General features: G+C 64.0%; 3 protein-coding genes across 6 annotated transcripts in view; 1 reads left to right on the top strand and 2 right to left on the bottom strand.

Annotated features, from left to right (window-relative positions):
- Positions 1-8,237, bottom strand: RNF166 (ring finger protein 166). Of its 4 annotated transcripts, XR_013825231.1 has the most exons (7): positions 7,985-8,237; positions 3,926-4,149; positions 2,678-2,790; positions 2,161-2,275; positions 1,962-2,069; positions 688-1,197; positions 1-644 (listed from the first exon to the last, which is right to left on the bottom strand). XR_013825231.1 is itself a non-coding variant. In XM_079906838.1 (6 exons), the coding sequence occupies exons 1-6, from the start codon at positions 8,137-8,139 to the stop codon at positions 866-868; spliced, it is 1,047 nt and encodes a 348-aa protein (XP_079762964.1). In that variant the 5' UTR covers positions 8,140-8,237; the 3' UTR covers positions 1-865. The 4 variants fall into 4 exon arrangements, 3 of the variants coding, with proteins under 3 accessions (XP_079762964.1, XP_079762965.1, XP_079762966.1); XM_079906838.1 differs by having other exon boundaries at positions 1-1,197; XM_079906839.1 differs by lacking the exon at positions 1-644 and having other exon boundaries at positions 990-1,197; positions 3,926-4,082.
- A 119-nt stretch (positions 8,238-8,356) lies between these two features.
- Positions 8,357-16,461, top strand: CTU2 (cytosolic thiouridylase subunit 2). Its single transcript, XM_079906837.1, has 15 exons — positions 8,357-8,520; positions 9,160-9,234; positions 12,433-12,511; positions 12,659-12,718; positions 13,471-13,531; positions 13,922-14,031; positions 14,156-14,412; positions 14,545-14,680; positions 14,869-15,000; positions 15,266-15,357; positions 15,440-15,543; positions 15,641-15,773; positions 15,881-15,953; positions 16,050-16,108; positions 16,191-16,461. Exons 1-15 carry the CDS (start codon positions 8,456-8,458, stop codon positions 16,336-16,338), a joined length of 1,584 nt encoding a protein of 527 aa, XP_079762963.1. The 5' UTR covers positions 8,357-8,455; the 3' UTR covers positions 16,339-16,461.
- The window catches only part of PIEZO1 (piezo type mechanosensitive ion channel component 1 (Er blood group)), a 54,387-nt gene continuing 53,565 nt past the window's right edge, over positions 16,346-17,167 (bottom strand). Inside the window, exons 49-51 of the mRNA XM_079906841.1 lie at positions 17,083-17,162; positions 16,801-16,990; positions 16,346-16,719 (exon numbers count right to left, since the gene is read on the bottom strand). Coding sequence (XP_079762967.1) covers positions 16,470-16,719; positions 16,801-16,990; positions 17,083-17,162 — 520 coding nt within the window. The 3' untranslated portion in view covers positions 16,346-16,469. The remainder of the gene's footprint in view (positions 16,720-16,800; positions 16,991-17,082; positions 17,163-17,167) is intronic.

The following is a 17,167-nucleotide window of genomic DNA, read 5'->3' as shown; positions in this document are numbered from 1 at the left end:
GGTCGAGGGGAACAGGGTCCAGGGGGCGGGCAGGACCAGCAGGGGCTGCAGTCCAGCCCACCCCAGACGCGGAAACGGCCTCTGTGGGGCTCCAAGGCCAGCTGCTCTCTGAGCCGGAGCTGCCTGGGGACGGACACGTGCCCACGGACCTCGAGTGGAGGACGGTCCGGTGGCCGCGCTCCAGCCCTCTGCCTTTAGTATTCACTGAAGGAGACGCACCAGCCAGGTCGCTGGAGATGCTTTGAGACATTTTATTTAAATTTTTTTTAAAGACAGCAATAATTTATGCCACGAGCCAAACGAGGGTGCCGATGAGCGTCTTGTGAGCTCTGGTCACTGCCCCGGCCCCGCGCTCTGCCACTGCCCAGGCGGCCCTGCTGGGGGCGCAAGGTGGTCGGCTTTGGACCAGGGACAGCAGGGCCGAGGCCAAGACCCAGGCGGGAGGCCAGGAGCAGACACAGCGCCGCTGCAAGTGGCTGGGCGTTGCGATTTCTTCCCGTGATTATCCCAGTGACCCTGGGGAACAGCGAGGTGACCTGGGGACGTGGCCACCTCGGTCCCTGCACACAGCGATTGCCCCGTCTCTCCTCTCCTCCCCATCCCACAACCGTTCGTTTTTTATTGTTTTTTTAAAAAATATAATTCTGTAAATGTTCCATAAAAATACTATTATTCCTAGTCAGACACGGATATTGCAATATGAAGGGCAACTGCTCTGTCTGTGCTCTAGAAAATGTGAAAAGGTCATCACACCGGATAATATAGAAAAGTGTGGAACCTCTAGGAATCATAAAAGCCAGTACCGAGCACGCGACGGGGAAGCGTTGCCGGGTGCTGGGCCGGGGCCCCCTCCGCGCTTCCCTGCTCAGTGCGGGGGCCTGTGGACGCGGCAGGGCCTGAAGGGTCCTCTCTGCAGGGAGGACATCATGGCTTTGAGACACAGTGGCCACACTCCATCCCAGTGGCCGGCCCCCCGAGGCCACCTGCTCAGCGCGACAGGGACGCGGCCTCTCCTCTTGCAGCAGTGAGGCTCCACCTGGCCCTCAAGGCGCCTTCCCAGGCAGGCCTGGGCCGCAGGAGCTGGCGGGGCGTGTCCCTTGAGGCGGGAGGCCTGGGCCAGTGGCCACGCCTTCAGTTCTCGGAGAGAGACAGGGCCAGGGCGGCCTGGAAGGCGGCCTCCTCGTCGATGCTGTAGTCCTGGAAGACAGGGAGTGGAGCTGGGCCAGGGACGCCAGGGCCTCCCAGAGCGACCCCCCTGGCCCTGGTCCTGTCACCTCAAATGGACGGGCTCTGCCGCGTCCAGCCTCCCCGCCCCCCTTCGGCCCCGCACGGTCACGGGGTCCTAGGCGCTGCGCGGCAACTGCGCTGCGGGGATGGTCTGGCTGCCCGGAGGCCACCGCGCCCAGTGACTGAGGGCTGGGCGGACTGCGTGGGCTGGACACCCGGAATCGGAGCTGTCCTTTCTCCTCAGACTCAAGAACGGGGCTTGAGATGAGCAGAGAAGCCAGGGATCCCCGTGGCATCCACCCATCGGGACCAGGCACAGGCGGAGGGAGCGGAGGGGTCGACTCCACAGGGTCTGGCGCCTGGAGGCTGGAGGCTGGCGGGGGACGAGAATAGCAGGGCTGGGGGTGCACGGGAGGGAAGGGCCTGCAGGAGGGTCTGCAGGTGGGAACCGCAGGTGGGAGAGGGAGAGGAAGAGCCAGACCCCCGTGGAGGAGTCTGTGTGCCGAGGCCCTGGTGCAGAGCTGGGGAGATGGTGGCCCTGCGACGGCGCCTCCCCAAGAGGAGGCCCTGCGTGAGGAGAGCTCGCCGGCCCAGCGGTGAGGGACCCGCAGGACAGGGGGCCGCTGTGGGCCTGGTCTGCACAGCCCCAGAGCCCCCGGGCCTCTAGTGGCCACGTGGACCGACCCAGCACTGGCACCGGGGGAGGGGAGGGGAGGGGAGGGGAGGGCACCCACCACGAAGGTGTCGTAGGAGAACTTGTGCCGGTGGAGCAGGTGCTGCAGGAAGTTGGCGCTCTTGTAGCTCGGGTCGCCCCAGGGCATGGCTGAGCAGATGGGACACACCTGGGACAGAGCAGGCCGGTGAGCCTACAGGGCCCGGGCGGGCGGGCGTGCGGGCGGGCGTGCGTGCGTGCGTGCGGGCGGGCGTGCTCACCACGCGGCTGGGGTCGCTGCGGTGGCTGTCCACGCAGTGCTTCACCAACTCCTGCTGATCCAGGTTGCGGGCACCACAGTAAGGGCAGGCGAAGGTGGACCTGTTGGGGACGGCACTGGGGCGGGGGTGGGGGTGAGTGGCACTGCCCACCTTCCTACAGCCCAGCCGGCTCGCCCTCCCCTGCCCTGTGGGCCGTAGCTGCCGCGGGGCTCTGCCCCCGTCTGCACATCCCACCGCGACCTCCCGCCACCTAACCCCGGGCCGCCTGCTTCCCCGACATGGCTGCCCACCCTGAGAGGAGGTGTCTGTCCAGCCCCAGCCTGTCTGGGGACCGTGCATCCCTGCTGGGAGGTGAGCCGTGGGGGCCTGGCTTGGGCCCTCCTGGGGTCCCCTACCCGCAGGGGGCGAGGCCCTCCGCCGGCAGCCCTCCCACCTCCTCAGGGTGGGGCCCCACTGTCCACCCCGCGAGGTAGGCCCGGAGCTGCCCCACAGAGGGGGCCCCGGCGAGGCGGCCTACCTGGGGATGGGCTGGGACGTGGGCACCACAGGGACGAACTTGGGACAGTTGGCCATCTGCTCCTGGACCTTCACGCAGGAGGCAACGTGCACTCTCATCTTGGCCAGTGTCACCTGGGGAGGAGAGGAGGGGAGGGGCCGGGCAGCAGGGCTGGGCCTCTGGCTCCCGATGCCGCGGCCCGGCAGCGCTGCGCAAGTGGGGCCCAGAGGCCGAGTGAGGGAGACACAGACTCAGGACCCCGAAGGCTGCAGATCCGCACCCAGAAGCAGGCGCTCACGGCTTCACGATGGGGCCATGCGGGGGGCAGTAGGCCTCTGGTCCCTGAGGAGCTGCAGGCGAGGGAGGCCCACGAGGGGACAGGGAGGGTGTCTATTTGGGAAAAAATACCCTTTGTAACGGGAGCCAGCAGGCAAAATTCTGGACAGTCGAACGTCCAGCAAATTCTTTACCAAGAGGTAGGAAACGGAACAAGATACAACCTTCTCGGCCGCCCGAGTGGCCGTCCTGGCCGAAGGTGGGAAGCGGCTCAGCACAGGGCAGGGGAGGGGTGCCGGCGCAGAGAGCAGGCGGAATGACCCGGGGAGGACGCCCGGCAGCCCTCCCGGTGGCGGTGGTGCACACAGGAACCTAGTTCCCAGAACTGCGGAGGCCGAGAGGGAGCAGGCGGGGCAGCTCCGCCTCGAGGGGCCCTCCTGACGCCGGCCCGCCCCCGGCTCTGCCCAGGGCTGGGACATTGAGCAAGCCTGCCACCCGGGCCCGCACGAGGCCAAGGGTGGGGGCCGCCTCACACAAGGGCCGACAGCCTGCTCTGCTCTCATGCCGGGAGGGAGGGGCACGTGCGCCTGCAGGAGGCCGCGGCAGCCCCTCACAGCGGGCTCACGGTGGCCCCTGGACAGTCTGACCTTCGACCTCGAGGACAAAGCAACAGGGCTGCTGCCTACTGTGATAGCTCAGAAGAACTCGTTAACCCGAGCGATGGCAAAATCTGAAAGCCTAAGTTCAAACTCCGTTCCCGGGCTGGGTCCCCCACAAAGTGGTGTGCCCGCCTGAGCGGGCAGCGGGTGCCGGGACAGGGTGGGCTCAGCTCAGCCTGTGTCCCTGCGCCAGCCACAGCCCGGAGCCCAGGCCACACGCAGAGCCCGCAGGAAGCGAGTGGAGCGGCGGGCTGCCCAACAGGGAAGGGACGTGGCCCCTGCCCAGCTCCCCTGCGAGCCCATCGGAGCCCCCGGGCCAGGCAGGCTGCGGTACCTTCTTGCTGCAGCCCCGGCAGGGTGCCTTGTAGGACGAAAGCTGCTTCTCCACGTGGGCGGCCTTGTCCACTTTCTTGGGGTCGAAGGGCAGGCGGCACAGTGGGCACAGGGGGGATGGCACCTGCAGACACGGCTGGAGGCACTCCCCGCAGAACCTGCAGGGCAGACGTGGGCCTGAGGGCTGCGCGCCCCTCCATCAGCAGTAGCTTCTGGGCCAGGGTCCTACGGGTTGAATGGGCACCGTCTGTCCAGAAGATGACCCAGGTCGCTGCCCAGCTGTGGGCTTCTGGGACACTCCTGCCGATTCTGCGATGAGGGCTGAGCTGCAGCTGTGACCCCCGCCCCCCAGGTCCCATGCTGGCCCCGCAGCCCTGGTCCCAGCAAGAGCTCTGGCTGCAGGAGGCCCAGGGCCCAACCTGTCCGTCTCACTGCCAAGCGGTGACGATGCCACCTCAGGGGACTCCAGGACATCTTGGGGGACCCTGGAGACCCTCTACCCACGAAACTCTGGGGAGTGAAATCACTAACAGTGGTGAGAGGAAACCGCAGGACTCACTGCATGGAGCAGGGCCAAAGCTGGCCAGGGGGTGTCACCAGCCTTGGGACAGTGCCCTCTCCCCGGCAAGAAGGGCTCTGGCTCGGCCCTTGGCCGTGTCCGTGGAGACGCCACATCGTGAGGCACAAGTCCCGGCACCCGTGTGTGCTTGGCCCCAGCAGCTGGTGTTTACAAACACCCCAGTGCCGCAGAAGAACGTGCACCGCCCGATGGGCAGTGGGGCAGCGGCTCGAACACTCTCAGTGGGGGCACGAAGGGCCAGGAGCCTGACCGCAGGACCAGCTCGGTCCACCTTTGCAGGAAGCGCCAAGGGGACCGCTTAGCAGACGGGAGCCGTGGAGCGGAGGCTCCACGGCCCAGAAGAGCACGCGCTCGGCCCCAAGAGAAAGGTGGCAACTTGGCGGCCTGCAAGAAACCCACGAGGTGTCGGGGTGTGCACCGCTCTGCGTGCGTCTAGCAGGCTGGGCCTGCGGCTCACCTGAGCTCAGGGGTCCCTGTTCTTTTGCCTCAGACTTTCACCTCATTTTAGGAAGAGGCAAGCCGCAGGTGATCCCGAGGCCGTCCTCCTACACGCTGGCTTCCCAACAGCCACCACTGGGTCGTCACCGTGGGTGTCACTGTTTGCACACAAGAAAGGCCAGGCTGGGCCTGAGGCCCATCAGAAAGTGCAGGGTTCCTGACACCCTGTTCCTGCGCACCTGTCACTTTCCGCACCTGTCGAGGGCCCACCAGGCACTACCAGCAGCGCCCACCCCGTAGTGCTCCAGCAAGTCCTCCAGGGCCGTCCCTCTCACTGGCCTCACAGCCGGGGCAGGCCTCGCGTGCCACCCTGTCACTGGAAGAAAGTGGCGGCTCCATGGTCCCCACGGGGAGGCCGGGGGAAAATCCGCACAGGAGCGCTCACGGCAGCGCCGGTCACGAGAGCTGTGGAGAAGCCCAGTGTCCACTGACGGGCGAGGGACACACAGGAGGTGGCCGATCCTTACGACGGGACACCCCTCAGCCCAGAGGGAGCGCGGTGCAGCTGGATGCTGGCGCTCAGAGGACCCCGAAGGCGTGCTCCGTTCAGGACAGAGGTACAGAGGCTGGAGGCAGCCCCGGCAGAACCAAACACTGGCCCTCAGGGAGGCCTCATCAGAGGGTCAGAAACAGCTGGACAGGGCTTCCCTGGTGGCGCTGTGGTTAAGAATCACCTGCCAATCCAGGGGATGTGGGTTCGAGCCCTGGTCCGGGAAGATGCTGCAGAGCAACTACGCCTGTGCGCCACAACTGCTGAGCCCGCGTGCCATAACTACTGAAGCCCACGTGTCTAGAGCCCATGCTCCGCAACAAGAGAAGCCACCGCAATGAGAAGCCCACGCATCGCGACGAAGAGTAGCCCCTGCCCGCTACAACTAGAGAAAGCCCGCGTGCAGCAATGAAGACCCAACGCAGCCAAAAATGAATAAAATAAATTTTTTTTTTTAAAAAAAGAGGAAGCCATACAAGGCTGAATTCCTTTATAAAAAGAAAAAAGAAACAGCCGGGCAGCTTCTGGTTCCGGATGTGGCTCACCGCCCAGGCCGTCCCCTAAGTATGGCAGATCACTGGCTCTGTCTGGGGCCCTGGGGACTTCACGGGAGCGCTTCCACACTCTCTACAGAGGCACCTCCTGCCTCTGGGCTCCTGCTCAAAAGCCCTCCCTACGACCTGTCCCCTTCTGTCTCGTGCTGGAGCATGAGTCCCGGCCCCTGGCAGGGCTGCTGTCACCTCCAGAAAACCTATTTGGTGAAAGGAGACTGCTACAGTTAGGGAGCTGGGGGTGGGGGCGAGGGGTGGATAACCAGACCACCGACAAACTTTTGAGAAGGAGAGATGTGAGTCTTCAAATCTTTCATGTTCATTTGCACACATGCCTTCAAAACACCGGAAGAGGAACTTATGGAAGGTAAGAGGCAGAGACGGAACAGCCAGGAGGCTTGTTTGCACCAGCAGGTAGAGCCAGGGAGAAAGTCTTTTTAAGGCAGAAGCTGAAGAAGAGGCTCTTGCAGGACCAGCCTCAGAAACAGGAGAAGAGGGGACAGATTCTGCCAAGAAGAGCACGGGGAAGCGGGGTTTATAGAAGAATATGCTTGCACAGCAGTTTGTGTATTTCTGTATTCTGAAAACCACCTTTTAAGAAAAGACTTATTTGGAAAAATAGAAACCAGATTCGTGCTGACCAGAGGCCCGAAACACCGCAGCCCAGGGCTGGGTGAGTGTTGATACAACCCGAAGCCCGGGAAAGGCTTTCTAAAGTTGGGCCTGGGACAATCGCTACAGCTCTCCCAGGGATGGGCTGGAAGAAGCTGAACACACTTGACAACACCCACTGCTGTGTGCTGACAAGAGAAGTGCTGTGCAGGGGCTGCCCCTGCCGAAACGCCACACACAGCATGAAAGAGTGAGGCGCAGCGCCTTCAGGACAAATCAGCAGTGCTCTCCCAGTGTGGGCAGGTAGGTCCCTGTGCTGCCTGCCAGTGTGTGTGTGTGTGAAGGCTTGCTGGCTCCTGACACGGTTCCTGCCACCTCCCTGGGTGAGATGAGCAGCACACACACCCAGCAGCTGCAACTCCCCCTTTGTATCAGGAACCTTCCAGGTCATCTGCCTTTGTTTGCAAAACGTTCAAAGACCGAGCCTGGGTGAATCTCGGCCCCACCTCCTCAGCAACTCCGCTGGCAGCCAAGCCCTCCTGCCCCCTCTCCCCACCCTGCTAATTTCACTCAAGAGCTGTATTTTTCAGCCACTCCAGAGAGTTGGAGAGCCGACACCCTGATCTCAGCCCCCTCCCAAACAGGCTGGCAGCTCCCAGAAGCCTTGAGTGCAGCACTTGGCTGGGAGGAGAGCCACATCCTCAGGTTTCTGTTCCTGAAACAACCCGGCCCTGGCACAGCCGGAAACCCTAGCAAGATGTGTGGCATCTGGTCCCCCGAGGGCCAGCCTGCCTGGCTGCTCAGTGATCGATGTGACCCAAGTTCTCCAACAAAACAAAACAGCACCAGACTCCAAACAAGCCCCTGCCCAAACTTTAGGGAACTCCTCTCTTCTGCAGTCAAGACAAGCAGACAGCGGGTCCAAAACAGAGTTGACGGCAAAAGGCACAAGGCATTTATTCACAACTGCCCACCGCAGTCTCCACGGGACCAGATGGAAGGCGACCGGCGCAGAGGTCGTGCCCGCTGCCCTGTGAGTCCCCGGGGAGGCTCATCTATGCCGTCAGCGGCCCCGGGCACTGCCCGTTAGAGATCGGGCAGGGCTGCAGGTCGGTCCTGTCTGCCGACGGGGTGATCGGATCGAGAGCCCGGGGTGGGCGGACGGGCGGGCAGGAGGATGGGCTGAGGGGGATGGACGCGCCCAGAGGGCAGAAACGGCCCTGCGCGGGGAGACCCGCGCCCCCCGAGTCCTCGCGCGCCGAGGCGGCTGCAGAGCGCTCCCCGCGGCGGCGCCCGACCCCGCGGCCTCCTGGAGGCCGGCGCACTCACGTGTGTCCGCAGCTGCCGATGGCCACGGGCCGATGGTAGACTTCCAGGCAGATGGGGCAGCTGTACTGCGCCTCCAGGCCGCTGTCGCCGCCCGCGGGCCCGCCCGGCGGCTGCCGCTGCTGAGCCGAGGCCACCAGGCTGCGGAACATCGCCATCCCCGGGGCCCGGCCCGCCGCCGCCGCCCCTGTCCCGGCCAGGCCCGGCCCGGCCCGGCCTGCGCGTCACGGCCGCGCCGGCTCCGAGTTGGCGTCATAGGGAGCGCCCGCCCCCGGCCTGCGCGTCACGGCCGCGCCGGCGCCGGGATGACGTCATAGGGAGCGCCCGCCCCCGGCCTGCGCGTCACGGCCGCGCCGGCGCCTGGATGACGTCATAGGGAGCGCTCGCCCCTCGCCCGCGCGTCACGGCCGCGCCGGCGCCTTGATGATGTAGTCGGGGCGCGCCGCCGCCGCCGCCCCGTGACACGGAGCTGCCATGTGCGAGGTGGGCGAGGACTATCGGGAGCCCGCGCCCGCGGGGCCGCCGCCGCCACGGCCCTGGTAAGAGTTGGACGGCCGCACTCGCCGCTTTCTTTCCGGCGCTCCCGCAGACGGCGAGCCCTGCCCCGAGGGGCCGGCCCGCGCTTTACGCTCAGGGCCCCGGGAAGCCAGGAGACCGCCGAGGGCGGGGCCCAGGAGCCCCGGAACCTCAGGTCGGGGGTGGACCTCACTCCGCAGCACCCGGAGAGTGCCTGGCAAGCCCGTGGTAAACACTGTGCGCTCTCGCACCTCTAATTCTTGCAGCCAGTGGGACGGCTTCGCCCCTGACCAAGCTGTCCTTACAGGGAGGCGAGGAAAGTCGGCCTCCCTGTCTCTTCTACTCGCTGGCTCCACTTCTCCCTTCCAGGGCCGCAGGGAGCGAGTTGGCTCTGTTCTTGTGCCAGCCCCTGAGAGATTGAGCCCGCTGAGCTGGCTTTAACAGACTGAAATCTCCCCAGGGCCCTGGTCTTTCCCCACAGTGGTAGTTTGGATAAGATACAAGCCGTGGTTTGTGTGGTTCCCCCCCCCGCCCCGGGCCCCAGTGACCTCGTACAACAGTTTGGGGTGAGAAACAGGCTACGGTCTCCCTGAAGCCCCCGGGAGAGGGTTGTAACCTGTGTTCCTGTTCTCTCCCCCCCCCTCCCCCGCCCACGTCTCAAGCCGTGAGCAAAAGTGTGTGAAGTGCAAGGAAGGCCTGCCTGTCGTGGTGATCCGAGCCGGAGATGCCTTCTGCAGGTGAGGCATGGAGGTGGCAGGCGACCTGGTACACGCGGTTTCACTCAGTAACCAGTACTGCCCCCATATCTGTGGCTTTGTTTTTTTAAAAAAAAATTATTTTATTTTTTATTTATTTTTTGCTGTGTTGGGTCTTTGTTGCTGCGCACGGGCTTTCTCTAGTTGCGGTGAGTGGGGGCTGCTTTTCATTGCGGTGCGCAGGCTTCTCATTGCGGTGGCTTCTCTTGTTGCAGAGCACGGGCTCTAGGTGCACGAGCTTCAGTAGTTGTGGCACGTGGGCTTCAGTAGTTATGGCTCACGGGCTCTAGAGCGCAGGCTCAGTAGTTGTGGCACACGGGCTTAGCTGCTCCGCTGCATGTGGGATCTTCCCGGACCAGGGCTCGAACCTGTGTCCCCTGCACTGGCAGGCGGATTCTTAACCACTGTGCCACCACGGAAGTCCTGTGGCTTTGTTTCTTGCTTTTGAAAGCATCTTACCACTTTACTCTTGCTTCTAACATCCTGCTGGCGTGTCTGTGTGTGTGCAGGTTTCTTGTGTGAATGCCATTCTCCCAACATCCAGCCGTTGGTCAGGTGGCAGGAAGGTATTGATGGAGCTTACGGGGAGAGTTGGGAGTGAACGTGGAGCGTGGTGTGCGGGAGGAGCTCTTTGGGGCAGCTGGAACGCATATAGGGGCAGATTGGAGCATCCTGGGGTCTCTGGCAGGTGTTCTTCATGATGCTGTTTGACTTGCGAGAGAGAGAGAGAGAGAGAGAGAGAGAGAGAGATGGAAGGCGGGCTGTAGTCTTCTCCCAGCTCTGGGAGGACCTTTGGACAGCAGGGGCTTATTCCCAGAGAGGCCTGAGCATATTCGGTTTTATCTGAAGCTCTCTGTGGCCCTGCCACATCGCCCTTGAATCATAACTTCCAGTGTCTGATCACGTTCACTGGATTCGTAGCTCCACAAGGGCAGGGCCTGTCTCCCGTTTTATACCTATGAATTTTTGGTGACATTGCATGCTTTGTATAGCGAGTGAACGCATGTTGAATGAGTGATGGGCTCACATTTTTAAATTGGTCTTCCAGAGTACTGGACTCTGCTTTCTAAAAGTTTCCGGAAGAGAAACCAAAGGGACGGAATAAGTTGTTTTCCCTGGACTCTCGCATGCTTGCCCGTCTTTGGGGGGGCCTAGTAGACTTGATGTGTGCCATCAGGAAGTACGTTTTAGGCAAGGAAGTCACCGCTTTAAGCACGTAAGAGCATCTAGAAACAGTGAACTCTCCAGTCTGTTTGGAGAACTCACAGATAAGAAGACAGGCCGCAGCGACTCCTGCTGGGCCCAGAGCTCCCCCTCCCCCGCTTGCCGAGTCCCGGGAAGAGACCGGAGGCTGATTTTCCAGGTTGCAGGTCCTGCAAGCTAGGTTTTGAGCAAGTTTCCTCAGTGACGGAGAGGCTCAGCGTGTCGGAAGCCCTGGCCTGGCCCGACCCACAGGGCGCATGTGGCTTCAGGAGCCTAGTGGTGCTGGGGAGGCGTGGGTGCAGCAGCCGCGGGGTCCTCGGTGCCGCCGTGAGCATCTGTGTCTGCTTGAGGAGCCTCCCCGGGCCCTGACCTTCCAGGAGTCACTCCCATGGCTGGTCTCCTGGGGTCCCGGAGCCCCAGTGATTTGCCGCTAAAACCGAGTTGAGTTACCATCCACAGAGGTGCCTCGGGGTGTTTGGTCGGCATTTCGTAAGTGGTGCCTGCTCGGGGTTGGGGGGACTGCTGTGACACCAGCACGTGCATACAGGAAGAAGGAAATAGATATGGGGGCAGAGCCCCAGGCTTGGGGCCGCTCCGCTCCCTGCTGCGCCGGGCACTGTTGTCCACCTTGGCTGCCTGCTGGGGAGCGAGCTTGCTCTCTCTCTCTCTCTCTCTCTTTCTTCCTTCTTTTCCCTCCTTTCCCTTTCTTCCCTTTTTTCCTTTCCTTCCTTCTTTTCTGTCTCTCCGTCTGTCTTTCTCCCTCTCTTTTTTTCTCTCTCTTCTGTTTCTCCTTTCCTTCCTTCCCATCTTTCTGTCTTTTCGTGTCTCTCTTTCCTTTCTTTCTTTTCTTCTTTTTTCCTTTTTTTCTTACACTTCTTTCTTTTGTTTATATTCACCGTTTGTTAATTTCTCTTGGCCGTGCTGGGTCTTGGTTGCGGCATGCGGGATCTTTGTTACAGCATGCAGACTTCCTGGTTGTGGCATGTGGATTCTTAGTTGCCACATGTGGATTCTTAGTTGCGGCATGTGGGATCTAGATCCCCGACCAGGGATCGAACCTAGGCCCCCGGCATTGGGAGCGTGGAGTCTTACCCACTGGACCACCAGGGAAGTCCTTGTTTCTTTGTTTCTTTTTTCCCTCCCTCCCTCTTCTCCCTTCCCTTCCCTTCCCTTGCTTCCTTCCCTTCTTCTCATCCCTTGCGGCTTGCGGGATCTTAGTTCCCCAACTGGGCGTGGACCCCGGGCCACGGCAGTGAGAGCGCCGAGTCCTAACTGCTGGACCGCCAGGGAGCTGCCCTGGGGAGCTTTTAAACGTGGGTGTCTGGGTCTCACCTGATACATCCTGACGTGGTCAGCCTGAGTGATTCTCATGTGCGGCCAAGGCTAAGAACCTCTGACCTGGTGAGCCCCAGGCTCAGCTGGAAGGCTGGCCAAGAATGCAGAGTCCCAGGCCCTGTTGAAGTTATGGTTCTCCGCGTTTGTGGGAGCCTCCTGGGCATTTCTGGAGGCCAGTGTGGGGCTTTAGGACGCTAGTCCCCTGACCCCACAGCCTGCTCAGTGCCTCCCCACGGGGGTCTTGGAAGGGGTCAGCTACTCTGCCTAGGGAAGGGTCAGGGTGGCCTTGCCCCGTGCATGCCCTTCCATCCCTTCCGCCAGCTGGGCCTGCCTGAGTAGCTGCAGTTCACAGTGGTGAGAATTGGGGGTGACCCAAGCGGGCCTTTCAGTGTGATGTGAGGCCCATCCTGGGGCAGCCACAGTTGGTGAGAACCCCTCACCCCTGGCTCCCCTTGCCAGTCTTTGGGCGCAGCCTCGACGTCAAGACAGTGCTTTTAAGGGTGGAAGTTGCTAGAAGAGAACGTAACCCGGCGGAGCGTTAGGCTGTCCTTCTACGAGGCAGGGGTGGACAGCTTCCCCATCCTCACGGCGGGCGGGTGGCCTGGGCGGTGTTGCCGCAGCTGCTGCTGCTCTGTGTTGCAGGGACTGTTTCAAGGTCTTTTACGTCCACAAGTTCAGAGCCGTGCTTGGAAAGAACCGGCTGGTCTTCCCGGGGGAGAAGGTGGGTGTGGCGCCCCCCCCCCCCCCGCAGGTGGCCTGTCCCGGCCGCCTCCCTCACGCCTGCACTTGGGGGGTGGCCTGACGTCCGTGGGCGGGGCTGGGGCATGTTGGGGGCGCAGTGCCTCCGGTGATGTTCCTTCTCCCCCAGGTGCTCCTGGCGTGGTCCGGGGGGCCTTCGTCCAGCTCCATGCTCTGGCAGGTCCTTGAGGTACGCCTGCACACCGTCCTGCACCCAGGCTGTGCCCGGTCGAGCTCCAGGGTGGGGGGCTGGCACTGAGGGGCTCTTGCTTGGGGCTGGGGGGAAAGGCCCACTCCCCAGCTAGGACACCCGAGGGCTCTGGGACGTGTGCACGAGAGGCACAGGCCCCCGAAGTGGTGTCCAGAGTGCCAGCCATCTCCCGGTTTAGCGCCCCGTCCCTTTGCTGGACTGCGTTAGAAGCACGTTGCTGGGAAGCCGTGTGTGCCACGCCAGAGCGCCCCTCAGAGTGTCCCGGGGCCCAGGGCCCTCCCCGCAGTCCTGGTGGTGTGTCAGGACGGTGAAACGAGCAGGCGTTTCGGGGGCCTAGAGGGCCTGGTTCTGGCGGGGGGCAGGGTGGCTTCCCTGAGAAGTTTGAGGGGAGACCCGGAGGAGCCGGGGCGCGGCCGGGTGGCGGAGGGGCGCGGGGCGGAGACTGGCAGGGGGCGTGGGGGCGGCGCCCGGCAGGCTCAGCTTGGGCGTCGGAGGCCTTGGCCCGCGTGGGACACGCACGGATTCCCTGGGCTCTGTGAGGGGCTGTGGGCTGGTCTGTACCAGGGCTAACAGGAGGCGGCCCAGGGCTTCGGCACAGTGCTTCTGTGCTTGGCCTTCTGCGCTCGCCTCCTGGTCCCCTAGCCCTGGCCGGAGGCTGTGAGAGCAGCGGCCCGCCCCGGCTCTGTCCAGCGCCTGGCTGTGGACCTGAGGCCCTTTTATGTCCACCCCAGGGCCTGAGTCAAGATTCTGCCAAGAGACTGCGTTTCGTGCCAGGGGTTGTCTTCGCCGATGGTACGTGTGGCTGCTTCTCCTGGGCCGTGGTGCTCGGTTGGGCCCACTGACGGCTGGCGCTGTGCCCACACAAAGCCCTGGTGGGGGCGTTTCTCTCGAGATGATGCCCGTGTTCGACAGGCAGCACCGCTGCTGTCTTAAATCTCAGACCGTCCAGGTTTGGGCGGGAGCATCTGCCTGGCGTCTGTCATGGGGTCAAGGGCACTGAGTGAGAAGGGCGAGTTCTTTGCCCTTCTCTGCCCCCCTTTTTTCCCCAACCAAAACAGAGAACCCACCAGCCACTCTGAAAACGACCTGCAAGGACACAGGTCAGCGTCCAGAGACTGCTGCCCTCCAGGGTGCAGTGGCCTTGGCCCTGACCTTGCTCTCTTTTCTGCCTGCGGTTCTCAGAGGGAGCAGCCTGTGGCCGGAGCCCGGAGGACCGAGCAAAAACCCTGGCCGAGGCAAAGCTGGTCCTGCAGACCGTCGGCTTCCCGTGGCACATTGTCGCCTTGGAAGAGGTGGGCAGGCTGTCCCTGCTAGAGCGCCCCGGGGTGACTGCTGGGTATCCAAGAGGGGCGCCAGCCTGTTTCCCCACGTGGGGTGGGCTGGCCCTCACGCACTCCCCCCCCCAATACACACAAGGTGTTCAGCCTGCCGCCGTCTGTGCTGCGCTGCTCTGCTCGGGAGCCGGTCGGGACCGAGGGAGCCTACAAGGCAGCCGTGGACAGTTTCCTGCAGCAGCACCATGTCCTGGGGGAGGAGGAGCAGAGCCGGCCCTGCCCCCAGCACCCCCAGGGCCGGGCTGGGCCGCCCACAGCCGGCCAGACTGAGGCTCTGTCCAGACTCTTCAACTCAGTGAAGACGCTGACGGCCAAGGAGGAGCTTCTGCAGACGCTGCGGTGAGTTCCCTGCCACCCCAGGGTGCCAGCCCTGTTCCTCCCACCCAGGTCCTGAGACCCTCTCCCCCCTGCCCCCCGGAGTTCTGGGCCTACCCTACCTGGGCTCCTGAGACCCCCTGCCCTGCCCTGCAGGACCCACTTGATCCTGCATGTGGCCCGGACCCACGGCTACTCCAAGGTGATGACGGGGGACAGCTGCACCCGCTTGGCCGTCAAGCTCATGACCAGCCTGGCACTGGGGAGAGGGGCCTTCCTCGCCTGGGACACGGTGCGCCTGCAGCTGCCCAGGGCCCCGTCCCCACCCTCCTGGCCCCTTTCTCTTGACGTGGCATCTCCTGAGTCGGGTTGCCCGCGAGGCGGGGGGAGCCCGTGACCCCCCCAGCTGGCAGGGAAGGAGGGGGTGCTGTGAGCCGGTCAGCTGCGGGCGGCAGGGAACGCTGTGCCCCCCGCCCCCAGGGCTTCTCAGACGAGCGACACGGCGACGTGGTGGTGGTGCGGCCCATGCGCGAGCACACGCTGAAGGAGGTCGCCTTCTACAACCGCCTGTTTGCCGTCCCCTCTGTCTTCACGCCGGCCGTCGACACCAAGGTCAGCGGTGCCCGCGCCACATGTCATGCTCTCCGGGAAGGGGGGGCTCTCGAGGGAGGAGGGTGCCCAGCTGGGGGTCATGCACGTGGGGAGGGACAGTGGGCAGCCTGACATTTGTTGGCGATGCTTTGTCTAACGACAGGGACGCTCGAGAGCAGGGGCCCTGGCTGGCTGCACCGCAGGCTCTCGGGCTGGTGTTGTAGAGAAGCCCGTGCTCCCTGCTCTCAGTGGGTCCTGACCAGCCCCCTTGTCTCATTGCTCCCAGGCCCCGGAAAAGGCCAGCATCCACCGGCTGATGGAGGCCTTCATTCTCAGGCTGCAGGCCCAGTTCCCCTCCACGGTCAGCACTGTGTACAGGTGGGTGTGTGTGGGTACCGGGAGGGGGTCCTGGGAGGGAGTGGAGCCCCCCAGCCGACGGTGCCCTGTCCCCCACCCCCAGGACGAGCGAGAAGCTGGTGAAGGCGCCCAGGGACGGCTGTGCCGCCGGCACCCCCGGGCCCCGCTGCCTGCTCTGCATGTGTGTGCTGGACGTCGACACTGCTGGTGTGTCCCTGCACAGGGTGCCAGGGGAGAGGCACCGGCGAGTGGGCGTGGGGGTTCCGTGGCCCCCGAGGTCCCCTCAGCTCCTCTCTGCTTGCAGACAGTGCCACAGCTTTTGGGGCTCAGACCTCCTCGCAGCTCCCCCAGATGCAGCCCCCCGTCGCAGAGGCTGAGGCGCCCACCGTGTCCTGCTGCCACAGCGGGATGGGCAGGGCCCAGCACTGCTGCAGGATGTGAGTCCCTGCCTTGTCCTGTCAGCCCCACCCGCCATGGTCGGCGCCTCGCGGCTGCACGGGGGAGGGGTGCCCTCGGGCCCTTGTTGAGCCTTCTGCTCCCGCAGGGAGGAGGCCGACCCCCGCGCCTGCGTGACGGCGCAGCTGTGCTATGGCTGCCGCGTGAACATGAAGGACCTGGTGAGTGGAGGCCCCTCCCCCGCGAGGGAGCAGGCGGGCACGGGCCTGGGTTTGCGCTTGCGCAGCCCCGGCACCAGCGGCAGCTCTCTGTTGCAGCCCTCCCTGGATCCCCTGCCACCCTACATACTGGCCGAGGCCCAGCTCCGCAGCCAGAGGTACTGCCTGCTCTGCTGGGGTGGGCGGGGTGGCTAGGAGGGGTCCTTCTGGGTCTCGGTTCCCAGCGTGCGGCTTCCCCAGGGCCGAGGCTGAGCAGGAGATCCAGGAGCGTCTGCTGGAGGCCGAGGACGGGGCACGGCCTGGCGCGACCTCGGCGGAGCAGGCCCACGAGGACGGGGCACGGCCGGGCGCGACCTCGGCGGAGCAGGAAGGCGCGGATGGCCTGTGATCACCCGTTTGTATAAATAAAAGGTTTTAATTAGAAAACTCTACAGTACGAGTGGGCAGGGGGTGCCGGGCTGCCGGGCCCCACAGGGAGGACGGTAAGAGACAGCAGTCCTGCGCCGGGCCGGGGCGTTCCTAGTCCTTGTCGCGCGTCCACGCGATCAACGTCTCGGGCGAGCGGTACAGGAAGATGAGCTTGGCGTACAGCTCCTCCTCCAGCTTCAGCTCCTGAGTCTCCCGCACCAGGAAGATGTCCTGGCACAGCTTGAGGATGCGGTCCACGCACGGCAGCTCCTCAAACATGATGGAGTGCGAGATCTCGCTGAAGAAGCCGCGCACGAACTTGCCGATGACCAGCACGATGGACACGTACAGCCCCATGATGCTGCAGGTGGGCGGTGAGTGAGCGTCGGGGCTACGGCCTGGCCCGTACCCCAAGCCCGCACCCCGGCCCCGCCGCACTCACCCGTAGCCGGCCAGGAAGCCCAGGCTGGGCGGGCTGACCTTGTCGCTGAAGATGACCATGGGCAACAGGTTGCAGTCAGCCTGGCAGTCCTGCAGCTCGATGACCCACCACTCGAGGAAGCCAGCCGCCCCCGAGCCCACGCGCTCCCTGCGCAGCTGGATGCGCACGCCCAGGTAGTCGGTCTCCTCGTCTGGGTCGGAACCAGGAGGCGTCAGGCCACCGCCCCGTCCGGGGCCGAGGCCACGGCCGGCACCCCCGCCCTGGCACCCCCGCCCCACTCACTGGGCTGCAGCTGCTTCACGGGGTTGGCTTCAGGCCCGTTGGGGGCACGGATGTACTTGGGGAAGAGGTGGGGGATGACCCTGCA

The sequence above is a fragment of the Stenella coeruleoalba genome (genome assembly GCF_951394435.1).
Source record: "Stenella coeruleoalba genome assembly, chromosome: 20".
NCBI lineage: Eukaryota > Metazoa > Chordata > Mammalia > Artiodactyla > Delphinidae > Stenella > Stenella coeruleoalba.
The sequence above is the reverse complement of the archived record's forward strand: the minus strand, read 5'-3'. Positions and strand labels throughout refer to the sequence as shown.

Coding starts and splice junctions, on each gene's coding strand:
- CTU2 (XM_079906837.1), top strand. CDS start 8,456: ATGTGCGAGGTGGGCGAGGACTATCGGGAGCCCGCGCCCGCGGGGCCG. Junction 15,358..15,439: donor ACGGTCAGCACTGTGTACAG/GTGGGTGTGTGT, acceptor CCCCACCCCCAG/GACGAGCGAGAAGCTGGTGA. Junction 15,954..16,049: donor GCGTGAACATGAAGGACCTG/GTGAGTGGAGGC, acceptor TCTCTGTTGCAG/CCCTCCCTGGATCCCCTGCC.
- RNF166 (XM_079906838.1), bottom strand. CDS start 8,139: ATGGCGATGTTCCGCAGCCTGGTGGCCTCGGCTCAGCAGCGGCAGCCG. Junction 4,150..7,984: donor ATCGGCAGCTGCGGACACAC/GTGAGTGCGCCG, acceptor TTCAACCCGTAG/GACCCTGGCCCAGAAGCTAC. Junction 2,276..2,677: donor ACGTCCCAGCCCATCCCCAG/GTAGGCCGCCTC, acceptor CCCCCGCCCCAG/TGCCGTCCCCAACAGGTCCA.